At 45.4% G+C, this 19150-nt stretch overlaps 1 protein-coding gene across 5 annotated transcripts in view; it reads left to right on the top strand.

The window, feature by feature from the left end:
* Positions 1 to 19150, top strand: part of USP20 (ubiquitin specific peptidase 20) — a 49263-nt gene continuing 30113 nt past the window's right edge. For 4 of the 5 annotated variants that reach the window (XM_054997332.1, XM_054997331.1, XM_054997329.1 and 1 more), the window contains exons 1-10: positions 5307 to 5400; positions 11459 to 11548; positions 12705 to 12792; positions 13921 to 13974; positions 14200 to 14262; positions 16651 to 16782; positions 16941 to 17037; positions 17366 to 17435; positions 18099 to 18212; positions 18820 to 18898. In XM_054997332.1, coding sequence (XP_054853307.1) covers positions 12712 to 12792; positions 13921 to 13974; positions 14200 to 14262; positions 16651 to 16782; positions 16941 to 17037; positions 17366 to 17435; positions 18099 to 18212; positions 18820 to 18898 — 690 coding nt within the window. In that variant the 5' untranslated portion in view covers positions 5307 to 5400; positions 11459 to 11548; positions 12705 to 12711. Of the gene's footprint in view, positions 212 to 5306; positions 5401 to 11458; positions 11549 to 12704; positions 12793 to 13920; positions 13975 to 14199; positions 14263 to 16650; positions 16783 to 16940; positions 17038 to 17365; positions 17436 to 18098; positions 18213 to 18819; positions 18899 to 19150 lie in introns of those variants that run through there. The other variant, XM_054997330.1, reaches the window with a different exon arrangement.

The following is a 19150-nucleotide window of genomic DNA, read 5'->3' as shown; positions in this document are numbered from 1 at the left end:
TTTTTCGCCCTTAGAATGGAGGCGCCTGTGTTCATTCTCGGGGCTGTTTGGGGCCCGGCGTGCAGCGATGACGTTCGGAGCGCGCGCCGACGCCGCAGCCTGGGTGCTTTTTGCCCTTAGAATGGGCGGGCAGGTTGGCTTCTGCTCTGCGAGGCGGAGAAGTAACGAGCCTGGAGGAATGCCTGCGGACTGCAGGGCGGCTTTCCAAAAGGTAGAAGATTTGGGTGGTTTTGGCAAGGGGCAGCGTTGCAGCCAGGAGCTTCCCTGCAATATCACCCTCCTACCCCCCTATCCCTTGACTGGTCACTCTTATCAATAGGCAAGGGTAACTAGTTCCTGAACGGGAAAGTATACCTTTTACTAACCTTTTATTTATGCTATTCTATCTATCACTGCTCGTACGGCTATTGCCTTAAGCCGAAATTAAAATGGGAAGAATCTTACTTAATGTCATTTCTCTGGTGTTTCATTATTGCCCCTATATCTTTGGCCACAGAAAGAGTAACGGAATCATTTGTATCCCATAAGAACCTTGTGATCTGCCCTTTCATATTAGGTAGTTCCGTATTTTTAAGTAGATGGATGATGAAGCTGGCTCTCAGTTCATTAAATATTGGACGACACTCTATAATCAGATGTTCAATGCTTTCAATTTTATCTGTTTATCTGTTTTGCAAAATTGCAGCTCAAATCTGGAGTGCCTTCTCTAGACAGATTTTATTGAATTCAATAGGACTTCTTAATAAATATTCTTAAGGTTGCATCCTTAGAAATAAAGCCTATTGCTTAGGATTGCTAACAAGCCTGGAGAAATGTGGCCTCCCCCTTTAATAGAGGCTTAGTGGGCTGTTGTTTACCAGGTGATGTTATTCTACGTCTATGCAAAGCTTCCACTGCCTATTTCCACACATTTGTTTATTTAGGTTATTTATAGTCCACCTTTCTGAGATTCAAGGCAGATTACAGAGTGTGATTCAGTACAGTCATTTCACAGGCATTTCAGTAAAGATATAGAACTGCAAATTTGCAATGATTTAAAACCAGAGAAATTCCCATAGAGTTGAAGAAATATTGAGCCTCTGTTAAAAGGAACAGACCACCCTTCTCTAGGCCCAGGGTAGCCCCTGGACTTCTCAGCACCTGGAATTTGAAAGTAGGATAGAGAGAATTCAACAGTATCACAAATCTAGCAGATGAATATTTCTGTCTTCCAGGGCACCCTGTCACTGATCTGAAAAGCTGCCATTCTCCAGCAACTGAACTTCAAAATGAGACTGTAGAAAGAAACTGTCGGATTAAAATTCTTCAAGAAATTTGGTTAATACCATCTCTGAGGACTTAACAAAGACTTAATTAGTCTTTAGGTTAATTAGTTTGGCAAAAGTAGGAAAATTGCATAGTCACCAATTACTACTTTTGTGAACAGCTTCTGTTCACAAAATACACGTGAGGAATACACGTGAGTTTGTTCACTTGCCAGGCAAGTGTCATTCCTCACTTGTAGCTTGGCTCTCAGAAGCTAAACAGGGTCAGCCTTGATTAGTACTTGGATGAGAGAATCCCAGGTTGCTTCACAGATGCAGGCAATGGCAAACCACCTCTGTACCTTTCTTGCCTTGAAAACCCCATGACAGGTCTCCATACAACATTGCAACTTATGGCACCTTCCACACCACATCTCACCTTGTCCTTTCTGCATTCTGTGATCCTGCTTCTTAAAAAAGTTTTTCTACATAACCTTACATATATATCTGCTTAACAATTCCCCCATCGGACCTCCCTACCACCCTGTTTTTACTGTTGTTGGTGAATATAGCCAAATAGTGACTGCTGCCATATTAGAAACGTTTTTATTACTGTCATAAATTGAGCATGAATTATAATGTGTTTTAATGAAATTTGTATGGATGTTGTGAAGTTATGTTTCTTGTTTTTAAACAGGGTTACCAGGTCCCTTAAGTCCCCTGGCAGGAAACTGGGATGCTGGCACTTACCCTGTGCCAGCTTCAGAGTTCTCTGTCACGCTCAGGAAATGATGTCATCACGCAGGTCAAAGGATGGCCCAGTAGTGCAAGTGTGCTCCCTAAAGGGCTGAATCGCCCCACCGTAAGCCCGATTTGGTCTGAAACAGGCCTGTTGCGGGGCGCAGGAGTGTGTTGCGGTGGCAGCGTGCTGCACTGCCCAGGGGTGTGCCCATGCCGCCAGGGGGGGCGTGTCCTCCACTGGCCAGGTAAGGGGGGAGGGGGGAGCAGGGGACCTCCCGCCCCTGGCGGGGGAATAGCAAGCCTATTTTTAAATGATGTGATCTGCCCTGAGCCTGCTTTCAAGGAGGGCAGAAGTTTAATAAAATTATAAATAAATAAACAAACAAACATGCATTTGGCAAAGGAGGCTCCAATCTACGAAAGCTTCTGCTTGAATATAAACTTGCTAGTGTTTAAGGTTCCCCAAGACCAGGGCTTTTTTTCTGGGAAAAGAGGTGGTGGAACTCAGTGGGTTGCCCTCGGAGAAAACGGTCACATGACTGGTGGCCCCGCCCCCTGATCTCCAGACAGAGGGGAGTTTAGATTGCCCTCCGTGCCATGTGGCGCAGAGGGTAATCTGAGCTCCCCTCTGTCTGGAGATCAGGGGGCGGGGCCACCAGTCATGTGACCATTTTCAAGAGGTTCCGGAACTCCGTTCCACTGTGTTCCATCTGAAAAAAAGTCCTGCCCAAGACTCGTGTCATTTTGCTGCAACAGACTGATCGTGTGATCCTAAGCAAAGTTACACCCTTCTAAGCCCATTGAAAATAATGGGCTTGAAGATAATGGGATTAGAAGGGTATAACTCTGTGGATTGCACCACAACAGAGCTATTGCACTAAAATTATAAATCCTATGCTTGTCAAGTCAGATTCCAGAAGGGGAGCCGAGTCATGTCAGTTGCCAGCAAAATAACAGAGAATCTGGAGGCACTTAAATGATTTAACAAACTGATTATGACAGAGGCTTTTGGAAGCTAGAAAAGTAGGTCCTGGCTTATAAAAACCTCTGCTCCAATTGGATCATTCATATTTTGGGTGCCGCAAGAGTCTTCATTGCTAAGCCTGTAAGTATTTCCAAATAGATCCTCAGATAACCTCTGTAATTCTGACAATTTAACTCACTGCTGGATGCATTTGAGTGAATGCTTATTTTTGTCCCCGAAGTCTGAGACAGAATCTGAGAAGGGTTTAAGGAAGAAGAGATTTTTTTTCTTTCTAGTGAAGATCTGAGGCAGCAAAAGGGAATGCCAAACGAGCCAGCAGCTAGTCAGCAAGGTGTGGTGTACAGACTAGGATCTGGGAGATCTGATTTGAAAGTCCCACTCTGCCCTGGGAGCTCACCGAGTAAGCATAGGCCAGTTACAAGCTCTCAGTTTCACCTACCTCACAGGATTTTTATGAGTATAAAATGGAGGAAAGGGGAATGATATATGCCACCTTGGATCCCCATTGAGGAGAAAAGTGGAATATAAAAGAGAACCCCGTGGCGCAGAGTGGTAAGCTGCAGTACTGCAGCCCAAGCTCTGCTCATGACCTGAGTTCGATCCTGGCGGAAGCCAGGTTCAGGTAGCCGGCTCAAGGATGACTCAGCCTTCCATCCTTCCAAGGTTGGTAAAATGAGTACCCAGGTTCCTGGGGGTAAAGTGTAGATGACCAGGGAAGGCAATGGCAAACCATCCCATAAAAAGTCTGCCAAGAAAACGTCGTGATGCGACGTCCCCCATGAGCCAGTAATGACTTGGTGCTTGCACAGGGGACTACCTTTACCTTTTGAAAGTAAATAAACAAGGGGATTACAGTGACAAACAACCTAGAAGTACCCAAGGAGTTGACTACATTTTCCAAAGGTCCAAAAGCCACTACCTATTCACTCTTAGCTCAGAGAATGATTTTTGAGCTTATTAATTCTCTTATATTGTCCATTACTCTGCCAGGGGGATCCCGTTTACTCCTGTGGGAACAGGAAGCTTGTTTTCCTGTGAAGTTCCGTTTTCCCTTGAGGGGGAAAGGTGGGTCTTTTTTTCTGGACAGAGGAAAAAAGGAATTGAAGTTCAGTATGAACCAGACAAGCAAGATGATGTGGGGTTCCTTTTTCTCTGTTGGCAGGTTGAGGTGAATCTGTTCTCCTGAATAATAATTCAGGGCACATTGGGACAGGAGCCTCTTTCAATTTAACCCCATACATTTTTGTGGGGGCACATCCCTTTTTCTTTTTTGGGGGGGGGGGCCTCCATTTGTGAGGGGCAGGAGCGGGGCTCCTTGAATCCTTCCAACGTGAAGCATAAATGGGTAGGTGCAGGGCACAATATGGTTTTTTATTCTCTTTGGTATTGTATGGTATTCTATTCTCTTGCGGTAAACTATGGTAGTCCCCATTACTATGTGTGGATGTGAAAGTTGGATGGTGAAGAAAACTGACCGGAAGAAAATTGTTTCATTTGAAATGTGGTGCTGGAGAAGAGTTTTGTGGTTACCATGTGCAGCCAAAAAGACAAATAAGTGGGTTCTAGATCAAATCAAGCCCGAATTCTCCCTAGAAGCTAAGATGATGCAACTTTGGTCACATCATGAGAAAACAAGTTTCTCTGGAAGTCAATAACGCTAGGAAAAGTGGAAGGTAGTACGAAAAGAGGAAGACCCGAAATGAGATGCTTGACTCAATAAAGGAAGCCACAACCTCCTGTTTGCAGGATCGGAGCAAGTCTGTTAACGATAGGACATTTCGGAGGTCTTTTATTCATAGGATCACCATAGACCGGAGTCGGCTTGCGGGGAGGGGTTTGCATCAAAACTGGAAACTCATATCCCACATCATTTCACAGAGAAAAAAATTATGCTTAAATCCTCATTATTCTCTCATTAAAGAACAAGATTCTCTGGGAAAGTCAATGATGCTAGGAAGAGTGGAAGGCAGCGGGAAAACAGGAAGATGGCGGGACTCAACCAAAGAAGCCGTGTGGCCTCCAGTTTGCAGGATCTGAGCAAGTCTGTTAGCGATGGGGCATTTTGGAGGGCTTTCATTCATAGGGTCGCCATAGGTCTGAGGCGACTTGAGGGCACGTAACACACACACACACATTCTCTTGTGGAAACATGAGGGCTGTTTGTGTGTTTGTGTGTGTCTTTTTGCTCCTGCGTCGTGCAGCTCTCTGAAGTCTCTTCCAGCCGGCCTTCAATGCCTCTCCCCGCCCTAATGGCTCCTCTCCCGCCTCTCCCCTCCCAGCCTCGGTGGCCCAGCCCCGGGCCCGCCTCCGTCCCCTCCCCGCCCGGCTGCCGACGCCTCCCGCCAGAGCTGCCCCTTCCTTCCTCCCCTCCCTCCTTCCCACCCAGTCGCTGTCCAGCAGCAGCCTCTCCTCCTGAGGCGGCGCCAGCAGGTAAAAACGTCTCCCCCGGCCGCTAACCCCCGCTGCCCGGCTTGCGTCTCTGGACTCGTCCGCTCCAAAACGGAGCGAGGAGCTGCGAGGCCTAGTGGGGGCCCCAAAGCACCGCTCTTGCCTAAGCGCTCGCCCCGGGAGAGGAGCTTTCCCGGGGGAAGGGGCCTCCCACATTGCGCAGGTGTCAGTTGGAGCTCAGATAGGTAAGGGAGGGAGGCTCCCTGTCGTTGATGGCGTGGGAATAGGAAAGGAGGGTATTGGGGCTGGTCATCATTAACATGGGGTAGGGGAGGTGAAGGAGCAGGGACAGGTGAACGTGGCATCTTCATTATTAACACGGGGAAGAGGTTTGAAAGAGAAAGGCTTTTATGGTACTTCTCATGGTTATTTGGGCACATGGGGATGGGTTGGAGTAGCGGAGGGTTCAGGGCAATATTCGTCGTTAATGGGGAGGGCAGGATAGTAGAAGGTGTTTTGGCAACAGACCTTTACTTTGGAGCAGGATGGAGGGGTGTGTGTGTGTCTTTGCACGGCTTGTCATTAATTGGGAGGGAGGACTTAATTATGCTCTTTATAAATAAATAAAATCATATTTTGCTTGTTTTCACTGCTCCCCAAAATGCACTCAAGGCAGTTGATTTCCCCCCCTTCTCCTCCTCCCCCATGGTTAACATGGACAAGTATTTTGGAGGGTGGTTCTTTGCTATTCTCTCCTTCGATTTATGTAGTGATTGCTGTTATATGAGGCACATTTGGGGTGCTGGTGGAGAAGCCCAGAGCTCCCTTTCATTAGCTTGAATGGTGTTGGTTGTCTATACAATGTGCCTCCGTCCCTCGAGTTAGTTATGATTGTTACACTGTGGGAGATTTAACTTGAGGGGCATTCTTAAACTCATTGCTCCCCATCCTCATATGTCATCATTTTTGAAAAATGAATTTTGCGTTGGCTTTTCAATTGGGATATGTTCGGGTTTTTTTTCCCCTTGGATATTTATGTCCTCTGGGGAGTACGGGGGGGTAGTGGCTTCGGGTAGATTTGAGGGTGCTCTGTCATTTAATAAACCCTATCAGGCAGAATCTCATTCACAATCTTGGTTGCTTCATATAGATTAGTTCTTGCCTAATACTTCTGCATCCCCTTTTGTACAGAGTAGTCAGAAATAAAGTTTAACTTTTAAAAATTTTTAAATTGCAAGCCTTGTAGTAATTTGAGAGTGATGGTGTGGGACCAGGAGTGGGAGCAGTAACTGGATTTTAAACATGTTCCCCAAGGAGTATGTACAAGGAAGAATGGAGGAACACACCCATATATTAGTGTCACACGGTGGTCTTAGATTTGGAAAATGCCCAAGAGAATTGGGAACTGGATTCTGTGGTGGTAGAGTTGATTTTGGAATAATGCCAGAATAGGATGTAAAACATGGCTTTCCGGTTATGCTAGTAGGTTGAATTTTTGATGTTGGATTTTGGTGCAGGTGTGTCTTGGATAAGCAGGGGAAGCCACATGGAAGCTATAAGGTGCCCATGTCCTCTTGCATGAGCAGCCGACCGGCAAACAAAACCCATCAAAAGACGGAAAGGTGGTTCTTTGCTATCCTTCCCATTGTCTAAGGCAGTTTTCACAAAATTATACAGTAGCAGGATTGAGTACCTCAATAGCAAGATTCTATCTAGTATATATTTTTTAATCCTGCTCTTTCTTCAGGATGTTTGGGGTGACATGCAGGATTCTTTCGACCTCATTTTATGCTCAAAACAACCCTATGAGATAGTAGAAAAGAGCAAGAGTCCCACTCTTATAGGTGCTACTAGACTACCCATCTTGATCTATCTCCTGTGAGATAGGTTAGAATGAAAGAGTAGCTGGCCATCACCTAGTAAGCTTCATAGCAGAGTGGGAACTTTATGTACCACTTCAGATATAGTATGAAAGATTAGCAATGCAAATAGGCCTGTAACCACCTGCAAAGTTTTGGAGGTTCACCTTCTGTTTCCCCTCCTCCCCTTGCAGGGATTTCCAGGATGCTTTACATCCCTAGAGATTAACAGTGTGATGGTCTTGTCAGAGGGAGGCCTTTGACTCAAACAGAATCTTTTAGTGGAATGGAATTAGAATTACCATTTGTTCATGGTTGTGGTGCAGGCATCTGGAAGATCTGGGAAGATTAAATGTTTATTTTATTTACTTCATTTATACCTGCCTTTCTTCCTAATATGAAACTAAAGACACTTATGTTCTTCTCCTGTCCCCCATTTTATTCTCACAACTCTGTGAGGTAGGTTAGATGAGCTTCCATGGCAGATCAGAGAGTCAGACTTGGGGCTCCCAGATTGTAGTTGGACACGCTGATCACTACACCTCCCTGGCTCTCCATCAGAGGATGTGGGCAGAAAGGAAGGTGAGGATGATGCAGCAGCACCAGCTGTTAGGGAAAATGATGAGTAATGTCTTGTTCCTCTGCTGGAAAGGACAATCTGCTACTTGGCCTCGAATTGTTTTGCCAGGATATCTCTCTGGTCCTTTTCAGACTAGCTGGGAAAGATTGCCAGAGAAGCATTTTGCTTTCTGTTGGAGGACCTGAAGGCTCCTGTCTCCTGGCTTATATGAATATCCTGGAACTGTGAGGGATACATTGTCGAAGGCTTTCACGGCCGGAGAACGATGGTTGTTGTGGGTTTTCCGGGCTGTATTGCCGTGGTCTTGGCATTGTAGTTCCTGACGTTTCGCCAGCAGCTGTGGCTGGCATCTTCAGAGGTGTAGCCGACACTGAGAGATCTCTGTCTTTTGGTGCTACACCTCTGAAGATGCCAGCCACAGCTGCTGGCGAAACGTCAGGAACTACAATGCCAAGACCACAGCAATACAGCCCGGAAAACCCACAACAACCATCATGTGAGGGATACAAATCTTAAAGAGATGAATTAAGAAGTTTTTGTGAGACTGCGTCCAGACAGCAGTTCAGAAGTGGGGTAGGTGTGTATTCATAGCACATCTCTCCCCCATAACCTGAGCTGGGCGTCTCCCCTTGCTTATTCATGCAACAGGTGGCAGCAGGTTCAGGGGTATGCTTTTCTGCATGTTGGGAATTGAGCTGCGGTGGCAGGTCTTTCTGTTTCTAGAAGAGATTGTGTTTTACCTGAAGACCCTAAGCCCCCCAAATATTAAATGTTACCATGTTGGCAGCTTACACAGGAGGGAAATTCTAAGGCCTGGTTCTCACTGAAGCCTGTGTCTGGCCTGCACCCCATCAAGGGCAGGTGCTGACTGAACTCCTCCTGACAGAAGAAATTCTGCTCACTTACAAAACTGGAGAACTCTGGAGGAATCTTGGTTAATAATCCTCCTGAACATACAGTTTTCAGTGTGAGGGAACTTTTTATGTTCAATCACTTGATCCCAAACAGTGCGACACAGACGCAGGTTCGTTGCTTCAACGAGAATCAGGTCTTGATTATTTTAGAACAGTGGACTCCAGCCTTTTTGGCACCAGGGACTAGTTTTGTGGAAGACAGTTTTTCCACGGACCGGGGGGATGGTTTGGAGATGATACAATTGTGCCCCTTCCCGCCCCATCGCCGGCACTGCCGGGCTCGTGGAAGGCAGGGAAGTGGGCAGCCTCACCGCTCGCCTTCCTGCCCCTTCGCCGGCGCTAGTGCGCGGCCCGGTTGCTAACAAGCCACGGACCAGTACCGGTCTGCAGCCCGGGGGTTGGCGACCACTGTCTTAGAATATAAATACTGAGTCAAGTTACTGGTCCATTGAGTCAATTTTGTCTGCTTCTTGTGTTCTTAAGCCTGTTGAAATAAATATGGAAAGCTATAGGCAGTTAGTCACAGTGTTTGGATCAATTTGTAAAGCATTTTAGTTTGTATTGGCTTATTTGTTTGGTTTTTATGCAGTTACTGTTGGAAGGTAATTTTTGGGTTATTAGGGATAGCACTTTAAAAATATGACTAGGTTCTTCCTCCTACTTTGCAGTGCAGAGTGTGACCTCTGCTACTAAGTTACAGCTCACATAATGCTGTTGTTCACTCCCCCCCCCCCCCCCGTTCCAGTTCACCAGAGTCCTATGGGGATATGTCAGAATCTTTCTTGGCTCTGCTTTTTGTACTTCAAGTGAGAAGCCTTACTCCTGTAACATTTGCAGTCATACTGGGGAAGTATCATTCCTCTTTTAAAGGGGTTTGGTTCCCCTTCCTTTTCCACTATCACCTTTTGTTCCGGGTATGTGTCTGCCCATCCTGATTGGAAACAGTAGTATAAGCTGGCTGTTGCGTAACTTGACATTGAGAGGCAGAAATTGAACAGGATTTGGACCCAGGTCTCTCTACCAGGCTTCCCATATAGCCAAAACCAGTTGTCTCTTGCTTAGTTAAACTGTTAACATTCTCAGTGCTGCAAGAAGATACTGATGGGTGCACAAAATGTGGTTTTAAAAAAACCCAAACATAATTGTGCCTACAAAGAAGTTAGTAGCCCATGGAAATTTCTGCCTGCCTGCCTGCCTGTCCACAAAAGCTATTTTGAGGCCTAATATAGGACCACAGGGTTTTTTTCTTCTGTAAAGCTGGATTTGTACCAGTTTGTTAGCACGCAGAACTGCACATTTTGAAAGCCTTGTGGGTTCCCCCCTTCCCTCTGCAAATCTATTTTATCTTTGATAAAAGTTAGATGTTGCGTCAGTCTTTCTCTTTCTCTTGCATTGAATATGTAAGGCCTGACTTGTAGCAGGGCACACTCAAAACATGCTAACTACTCTTTGACAGTGAAATCCTAAGCAGACTGGAATAACTCTGCTTAGGATTTCACTGTGAGTCGGTTAACTTAGTCCAACGTAAGACCCAGCTCTGAGTGAAATAGGGAAGCCTAAAATGGTGCACATGTGCACGTGTGCATATTGGGCTTGTATCTGTTTCCACTGCACACTGAAGACTTAAAGATTCATACCAAGGAAATCCTAACTCTGTGCTGGGAATAACTCGGACTGCCAGTGCAGTCTCTGCAGATTCTGCATCAAGTTCTTCAAGCAAAGGGCTGCAAAAATCTAACCGCTCTGGCCGTTTTGCATTAATTGCCTAGTGTAGCAAGTTATTTTGAGCCTCAAAATTTTAGATGCAGAGGAGTTAGCCGTGTTAGTCTGTAGTAGCAAAATCAAAAAGAGTCCAGTGGCACCTTTAAGACTAACCAACTTTATTGCAGCATAAGCTTTCGAGAATCACAGCTCTCTTCGTCAGATGCATCTGACGAAAAGAACTGTGATTCTCGAAAGCTTATGCTACAATAAAGTTGGTCAGTCTTAAAGGTGCTACTGGACTCTTTTTGATTTCAAAATTTTAGCACATATCTAAGGCCTACTCACCTTTGAGTAAGAATCACCCCCAGATGAGCAGATAGTGAAATGTTTTGTGTGTGTGTGTTTTTTTTTAATAAGAATGGGTTCTTCTTTCCCCCTTCCCTGAAGTTATTGTTATGCCTTAGTATACTGACATAGATTTGCTTGGGCAAAAGGGCTTAAATGGAAGTCGTTACTAAGCGTTGCCAATACATTAAAATACTTTAATAATTCTCGTCCCAGCCTCCCCTAAGCAATTGGGAATCCAGGCCAACTTACTCTGGGTAACTTTCTGAGATGTAGATGCAGAGGAGTTAGCCATGTTAGTCTGTAGTAGCAAAATCAAAAAGAGTCCAGTAGCACCTTTAAGACTAACCAACTTTATTGTAGCATAAGCCTTCGAGAATCACAGTTCTCTTTGTCAGATGCATGATCCGAACTGATGAAGAGAACTGTGATTCTCGAAAGCTTATGCTACAATAAAATTGGTTAGTCTTAAAGGTGCTACTGGACTCTTTTTGATTTTTCTGAGATGTGCCTCACTAGAGAAGGTAATCCCCCACGGAGTCTCCCAAGCTGAGTTCCCACATCATCAGGAACCCTCACCGTGGCTGATACTCGTTGATTTGTTACTTCATACCTTCACAGACTGCTTATAGCCAAACTACGGGAACTCCGTAGAGTTCTTGCTCTGTAAATGAAAACGAATCCATTGCTTTTGGTAGGTTCTTCCTGGCCATGCAGTAATGCAGACTGAGCTGCAGGAGCCTGGATTCTGAGCCTCTTTGAAAGAACAGCTTCCACTTTCCTTTACGGTAGGATCCCTGCGACACCTATTAAATCCAGACTGATTTGGGTGTGGGGTGAGGGGATACGATAAGACATTAGAAAGCTGTGTAGAGATAGTACACTCCCCAAATCTGAATGGCCCAACATCATAACACTGTAGAAGGGTAGCTCCAGAACGACAGAATCCTCTCCTCCTGGGACATTTGGAGTCTCAGTTGTTTTGCAGGAGGATGAAAGCACGTCTCCTTTGGTGCAGTTTTTAGAGGCCTTAGCTTCTATGGTTGTTGTGGGTTTTCCGGGCTGTATTGCCGTGGTCTTGGCATTGTAGTTCCTGACGTTTCGCCAGCAGCTGTGGCTGGCATCTTCAGAGGTGTAGTGACACTGAGAGATCTCTGTCTTTTGGTGCTACACCTCTGAAGATGCCAGCCACAGCTGCTGGCGAAACGTCAGGAACTACAATGCCAAGACCACGGCAATACAGCCCGGAAAACCCCCAACAACCATCGTTCTCCGGCCGTGAAAGCCTTCGACAATACATCACCTTAGCTTCTCTTTTGTAGTTCAGACATTGAGAAATACAACAATATGGCCATACAATACAAGTATAAAATAATTGATCATTTTTAGGGGCTGCTTTCCCTTTTAAAAAGGCATACAGAAAGAATTAGAACATCCAAGTGACAGTCTAAGAAAGAGGGGGGAAAAGAAGAAAACCCTCTTCAACTTATATCCAATTTAACACTTCTTAGCAGCCTCAAATTGAAAGTTTTGATTCCAGTATTCGACAGAAGAAGTCCCATGCTGAATAAACAGATTATGTGCTTGAATCGTCTTCAGAAAGTCTTGTTCCATTACAGAAATCTTGGTCATTAACATAATAGGTCACAATTTACTTGCCCACGTTTCTGTTTTTGGAAGTGTGTTCTGTTTCCAATTCTGTGCAAAGATCATTGATCATTTAGGGGCTGCTTTCCCTTTTAAAAAGGCATACACGTGAACACACAAAAAAGGAGTTTAAAATATAAAACTCTCCTTTAATAGACTCTCCAAGTCAGCACAGCCTGTCCATAAACAGCAAACCTAGCTTGTTTTGCCCTCTCTTATTTTTGAAATACTCTGACCAAACCATGCTTGAACTAAACATTTCTTCTGCCATTTTTCTCTCCACATTGGTGAGCCCAGGTGCAAAATGGTTGACCCAAGAGATATTTGTCCTCACCTGGATTCCATAGGTGAAGTCACCAAGGAAGACCTGCTTCTCAAGTCAAAGGTAAATGGAAACTGGCAGTGAGACAGCCCCATTGCGCTGTTATAATACTTAACTGAACTGAGAAACACTGCAGCCCACCTCCTCTCTGTTTTAGCATGTCTTACACACTCTTCACGGGGCCAGCTGTACTCTGGCCTCTGCTTCACTGGTATGCCAGCAGCCAGAGTGAGAAGCGAGGAGGTGGTTTTCCCCCTGGGAACAGGAGAAAGGGAAAGGATGATAATGGGTGAGAAAGAGGAAGGGGTTCAGAGAAGAGCTTGGTGGGAACAGCGTGGCTTGAGGGTTGCCTGTTAAGAAATGGGGGCTCTCGAGTTGGCATAGCATTGTTGTGGCTGTGGCTGTGGAGGTTGCCAAATCTTGCCTGTGCTGTGAATTCACTAGGTGTCTTTAAGAAGCCCCTTTCTTCTAGCTCCAGCTCTCCATTTACAATATGGAGGTTCTAGCACGGGAGCGCAGCTATCGTACACCCTTGACCGAAGAACGGTACCGTCCTTCTATCTGGGATGGTCGTCCTCTTCCACTGAGCACGCAGCTTCGGGGGGGACGCACATGGAGCGGTGAGGGAGGAAGGGGACACCTGCCTAGCCAGCCAGATCAGCCGAATCAACCCTGGCGGTCAATGGGGTGACAGATGTCGCAGCCAGATCGCCCTCACATCCCATTTACAATATGGTGAAACGACTACTACTGGCTTATCTTATAGGGCTATTATGTAGATTTCTAGGATAACATGAATCACTGAAAGCACTATAGAAATGCCTATTATTATTATTATCATTATAGTTTTATTGTTAAGGCTTCCTTTCAAAGAATGCTGGGAACTTTAATTTGGAGATAATGCTGAGGATTTTTTGCTGTAGATCCCTAGTTTCACCTTTGCAGGGCTACAGATCTCAGCTGTGCATAGGAAGAGGAAAGGATAGTTAAGCCTACATAACTTGGTGGTGACACATTTATTTATTGAAAATATTTATATACTGCTTTTCTGACATACACTGCAAGCAGCTATATATATATCCTAAACCTCTTGATTGTTATTCCTAAGAGGAAAAGTAGAGTGAATTTTTATTATATTTTCTAATGATTGAAGTCACTGATATTTGTTCATTTCTTTCCTTGCAAACACAGGGGACGTGCCAGTCTTGCGGAGCTGGGGGACCAAACTTGTGGGCGTGCCTTCAGGTAAAAAAACCTTCGCTTTAAAGGTTGCATTTCTGCCTGCAAAAGTTAAGTTCTTATTTTTAAGTAAAGTCTGTGGTGAAGTGCAGAACTGCACTGGGCAAACTTTCTTCCACTCGAGCATGAGAACACAACACTGTAGGTATGCCTGTCACATATAGATTCTCTTTGCCCGTCGTTGTTCCTTTTGCTCCTGCTGTACAATGTGTCTGCTCTGTCTCCCTCTAGGTTGATTGCCCTTACGTCGGTTGTGGGGAATCCTTTTCTGATCACAGCACCCTTCATGCACAGGTGAGAGTTTTTTTTGTAGGTGTGTGTTAAGGGCAGGGCTTTTTTTCTGGGAAAAGAGGTGGTGGAACTCCATGGTGGAACTCAAGACCGCACAATGACGTCACTTTGGGTCAGCTGGAACAAGGGGAGTTTTTTAAAGTTTAAATTGCCCTTGGCGAAAATGGTCACATGGCCGGTGGCCCCGCCCCCTGATCTCCAGACAGAGGGGAGTTTAGATTGCCCTCCACGCCACATGGTGCAGAGGGCAATCTAAACTCCTCTCTGTCTGGAGATCAGGGGGCAGGGCCACCGGCCATGTGACCATCTTTAAGAGGTGCCGGAACTCCGTTCCACCGCATTCCTGCTGGAAAAAAAGCCCTGGTTAAGGGGTAGAATGCAACTCACTGGTCAAGCATTTGCTTGCATGCAGAAGGTCCCAGGTGCTCCCTGCCTGGCATCTGTCATTAAAGAATCTTATGAGACAAGTGTTGAGGAAAAACCTTTCTCTGACTGCAGCCTTCAAGAGCTTCTACAAGTCAGAGTAGATAGTACTGAGCTTGATGAATTGATGGTTTGACTCAGTGAAGGCAACTTCATATATTTATATGATTCCCCAGTAACTAAACTTCACTGAACACTCTTCTCTCCTATCCAGGATTCCTTGAAAACCGACGAGCCCTGCCAAAGGCTTGCAGTTATTTCCTGTTCCTTGCTCCTCTAAGGAGCTCAAAGCAGCACTTTAGCTTAACCACAAACCACGTGAAGTCAGTTAAGCCAATTTGCCCTGTGCGAACCAGATAGCTTCCAAGATGAGGCTTCCCACATTTGAACCTAGGTCTGGCACTTTGCTGGCTCTCTTGTGTTACAGGGTACATGATATGGTTTCTAAGATGGATTGTACTATCTTTAGGAGAATCAAAAGGATGTTGCATGGCTACATTTTATCTATTTATTTTTAGCTAGTTCTTTTAGGCCTCGTGACTAGGGAGACAAAGTAGAAAAAGGTATCTGTTCTTTAATGTTATAGAATGTCTGGAAAAATATTTCGTTTGTTGGGACTCTGGTGAGGGCTGCTTTTTTCACGATTGCTTAATTTAATTCTGATCCCGTGGCTGGTTTCCCCACAAATTCCAGATTTCTAGAGCAGAAAAGTTGGGCTTAAGATACCCATCATTGCAAAGGAAAAATAGAACTCCAAATTATATAAGACAACAAAGTCTGCAAACAAAAACAAACTTAATTGGAACTTTGAATTCCCTGTACATGTTCCACAGGCAGAGCTTGATCATTTTAAAAACTTTATTTAATTTCTCGGAAAAACCTGGGTGGACAAACCTACTACTTATCCCCTAACCTAGACTAAAAGCTTCCCCAGATGAAGCTGCCTTTTACCCAGTCCCATCATTGTGGCTTGTCTGTCACAGGCTAGTCTCTGAGGTCAGCCAGTCTCTACGGTCTCAGGCCAAGGAAGTCTCTTGCAGCTCTGCTTCCTGAGACCTTCTCTCTTTGGGCCGTCTGCCTGCAAAGCGTGTGCTTTTCCACTGTGCTACAGGCACTCCCATCATCTGTACATACAGCTGCTTTAAACTACCCACGTAGCCTGGACCTTCCTTCTCCGGCTGGCAGTGGCCCTACAAGTCCTCAGGCACAGGCTCATTCCCGAAGTCTGTATCCAGAGATCCTTTACATGCTGAAGCAGGGGCCTTCTGCATATAAAGCATGTGCGAGCCAGTATGATGTAGTGGTTAAAGTGTCTGACACGGATCTGGGAGACACCCAGGTTTGAATCCCCCGTCTGCTGTGGAAGTTTGCTAGGTGACCTTGGGCCAGTGACATACGCTCAAGCGAAATTTATCTCATGGTGTTGTTGTGAGGGTAAAACTGAAAGGAGAGATTGTTGTAAGCAGGGCTTTTTTTTCTGGGGAAAGAGGTGGTGGAACTCAGTGGGTTGCCCTTGGAGAAAATGGTCACATGGCTGGTGGCCCCGCCCCCTGATCGCCAGGCAGAGGGGAGTTGAGATTGCCCTCTGCGAGGGCAATCTCAACTCCCCTCTGTCTGGAGATCAGGGGGCGGGGCCACCAGCCATGTGACCATTTTCAAGAGGTTCCGGAACTCCGTTCCCCCGCGTTCCCCCTGAAAAAAAGCCCTGGTTGTAAGCCATTTTGGATCCCCATTGGGGAGAATAGTGGGGCATAATTGAAGTAAATAAAATAATAAAAACATCACTGATCTATGGATCTACTTTGATTATGCTAGGAAAGATTATATTTTATTTATTTTTTTAAATCAAAATCATTTGCATCTAGTATGTGTAATATTTACATTCCTGGTTCTTGAAGCGCAGGAATCTGAAACATGAACTGCCTTATTTCATCACCTTATTTTTGTTTGTTTTTTAAAATTCACTAGGCCAAAAAGCACAATCTGACAGTGAACTTGACGACGTTCCGGGTGTGGTGCTATGCGTGTGAAAAGGAAGTGTTCTTGGACCAGCGGCTGGGAGCGCATACTCCAACCCCACAGTCAAAATTAATAGACCAGGTATGTGTATTCGCTGTCATGCTTGTAAAACCATTGGCAGTTTCCTGTCTGTCTGATTGTCTGCCTGCATTTCCTGTGTGTAAACTTACCTTGTTGCAAAGAAGGCTTATCACCACTGACATTCCCCCCGCTCCCTTCTCCCCAATCGGCATGTTCAGGGTTCTCCTCCAGTTGTTCATCCTCTGAAAGCTGTTCCAATCGCAGTGGCTGACGAAGGGGAGTCAGAATCAGAAGACGATGATCTCAAACCAAGAGGTAAGCCCACGTAGGCTTTGAATAAGAGCTGCTGTAGCATCGTGGTTAAGCGGTTGGGTTGCTGCTGGTTCGAATCCCACTACTGTCATGAGCTCAGTAGGCGGGCTTGGGCTAGCCCCTCCTCTCAGCCCCAGCTGTATTTTGGGGATAATAAGACACTAATTTGTCTTATACGAGCACAGTTGTTGCTGTTGTTGTGGTTACGGAATTTGGGAAAGACCTTGTTGTTCTTCCTGTGAAGGAAGAAAAAGGCAAAGATGAGAAGGGAAAGGGGGAGAAGGTGTGGAACTCAGTATTTTCTTTCTTTGTTTTATGCTTTCTTCTCTAGGCCTTACCGGAATGAAAAACCTTGGGAACTCCTGTTACATGAATGCTGCACTTCAAGCCCTCTCCAACTGGTGAGCAGCTGAGATGCTCCAGGAAGTAAATCCCTCCTCTCATGGATGGGCGTAGCTCAGGAAACTAAGCATTAATTTACTGGCCTAAGAGGGGCTTTGGTTCTCTCCATCTGCTCAACTGGAACTAACTCGCTGCATGGGGAAAACTAATATCTCAAGGGAAGGGGCTTCTGGTCTTTCTCTCCGCAGTGTTATTTCTCTGTGCAGAGATCTGGTGTGTGTAAAAGAGGGTACATGAAAACAGAAGGCTCCTCTTTTAAAAACAATACACGGTCCCTGCTTACTTCTGTCCTGCCTGGCTGGCTAATCTTTGTGCTGGTTGTCTTCTGCATAGCCCCAGTGAGTGGGCAATGTTCTCTTGGGGCCATAGTAGCCTCAGTTGTGGCTTCAGGGTCCAGCAGCTGGCAGCGTACGGGCCAGAATCTAGTTGCTTAGATTCAGACAGAATGCTGAACCAGTGAAAGGTAGAAATGTAGGGTATAAATCTTTAAAACAGAGTGCGTAGAATAGTAATAATGCTTCAAGACAGAATGGGTATTAGTTATGCCATTTCTTCTTACTCTTTTTCTGAAAGGCCATCATGTTTTCTCTCTCTTCCTTTTTGTTCAGCGTAAAACTGTTAGAGAAATTCCCTCTTGACTCGTTTCTTGTCTTTGTTCTCAGCCCCCCGCTCACACAGTTCTTCCTGGAATGTGGCGGTCTTGTGCGCACAGACAAGAAGCCAGCGCTTTGCAAAAGTTACCAAAAGCTGATTTCTGAAGTGTGGCACAAGAAGCGGTGAGTAAACCTGGCAAAGAGAGCAGGGTGTGTGGGTGTTTTGTATAAAAAAAAAATGCTTTTTGTAAATGAGGTTCTCTTGGAAAAGACTCCTCAGGCTGATTTTCCCCTTTCTTTTACAAAGATAAAATTACATGCAATACAATCCTTTGCTTTCCATTTAGACCTAGCATTGAGCAGAATCAAGACAGAAAGCTTTTCTTGGACTGTGCCATTGCTGACAGAGGGAGAGGAGGGGCAACTCTACATATGGAAAAACAGTGCATTGTGTGACAGGATGGAGCGAGCGTCTGATTGTGAATTAACCTTGAAAGATTTGCTTGTTGACCATGAGAAGAATTGGCACTGCTTTGAAGTTTTATGTTAACTGAATTATTAGTTATATTTACATCTTAGTTTTTCCCTCTTACGGTATCATCAAAGTAGCTAACAGCATTTTAAGAAGACAGTACTCTTTCTGCCCTCCTTTTATGTTAGTAAGCTGTGCTAGAAACCTGTAGACAGAGATCTGCCTGGTGAATCATGCCCGTGCCCTGTTTGTTTGTGTGTGTCTCCATAGCTTATAGATAAAAGTAGCTTTCATTTTGCATTGGTTTCTTCTAATCAGCCCGAGCTATGTAGTCCCAAGCAGCCTGTCCCATGGTATCAAGCTGGTCAATCCTATGTTTCGAGGCTACGCACAACAGGTGAGTCGGCCCGTAAAAAGCATTGCTGTTGACCAAATGTTTCTGATCCCCTTGCTATGGCAGTAAGAAATGCATCGTCCTCCAAGGCTCTATGGGATAGCAGCGACTCCTTTGAATGTCCCAGGAGGCCCCTTGAGGTACTGAGGTGCTGGTGTAATGTCCTCCCTGCATCTGTAAGGAAGTGGCTTGCGATGCCTTGTGCGGGATGAAGCGTCTGATCCGGGCGTGGCTTTGGCACTGCTACGCCTGAGG

Source organism: Eublepharis macularius, chromosome 14 (genome assembly GCF_028583425.1).
Source record: "Eublepharis macularius isolate TG4126 chromosome 14, MPM_Emac_v1.0, whole genome shotgun sequence".
Taxonomy (NCBI): Eukaryota; Metazoa; Chordata; class Lepidosauria; order Squamata; family Eublepharidae; genus Eublepharis; species Eublepharis macularius.
Note: the sequence above shows the minus strand (reverse complement) of the source record. Positions and strands in the feature narration are given on the sequence as shown.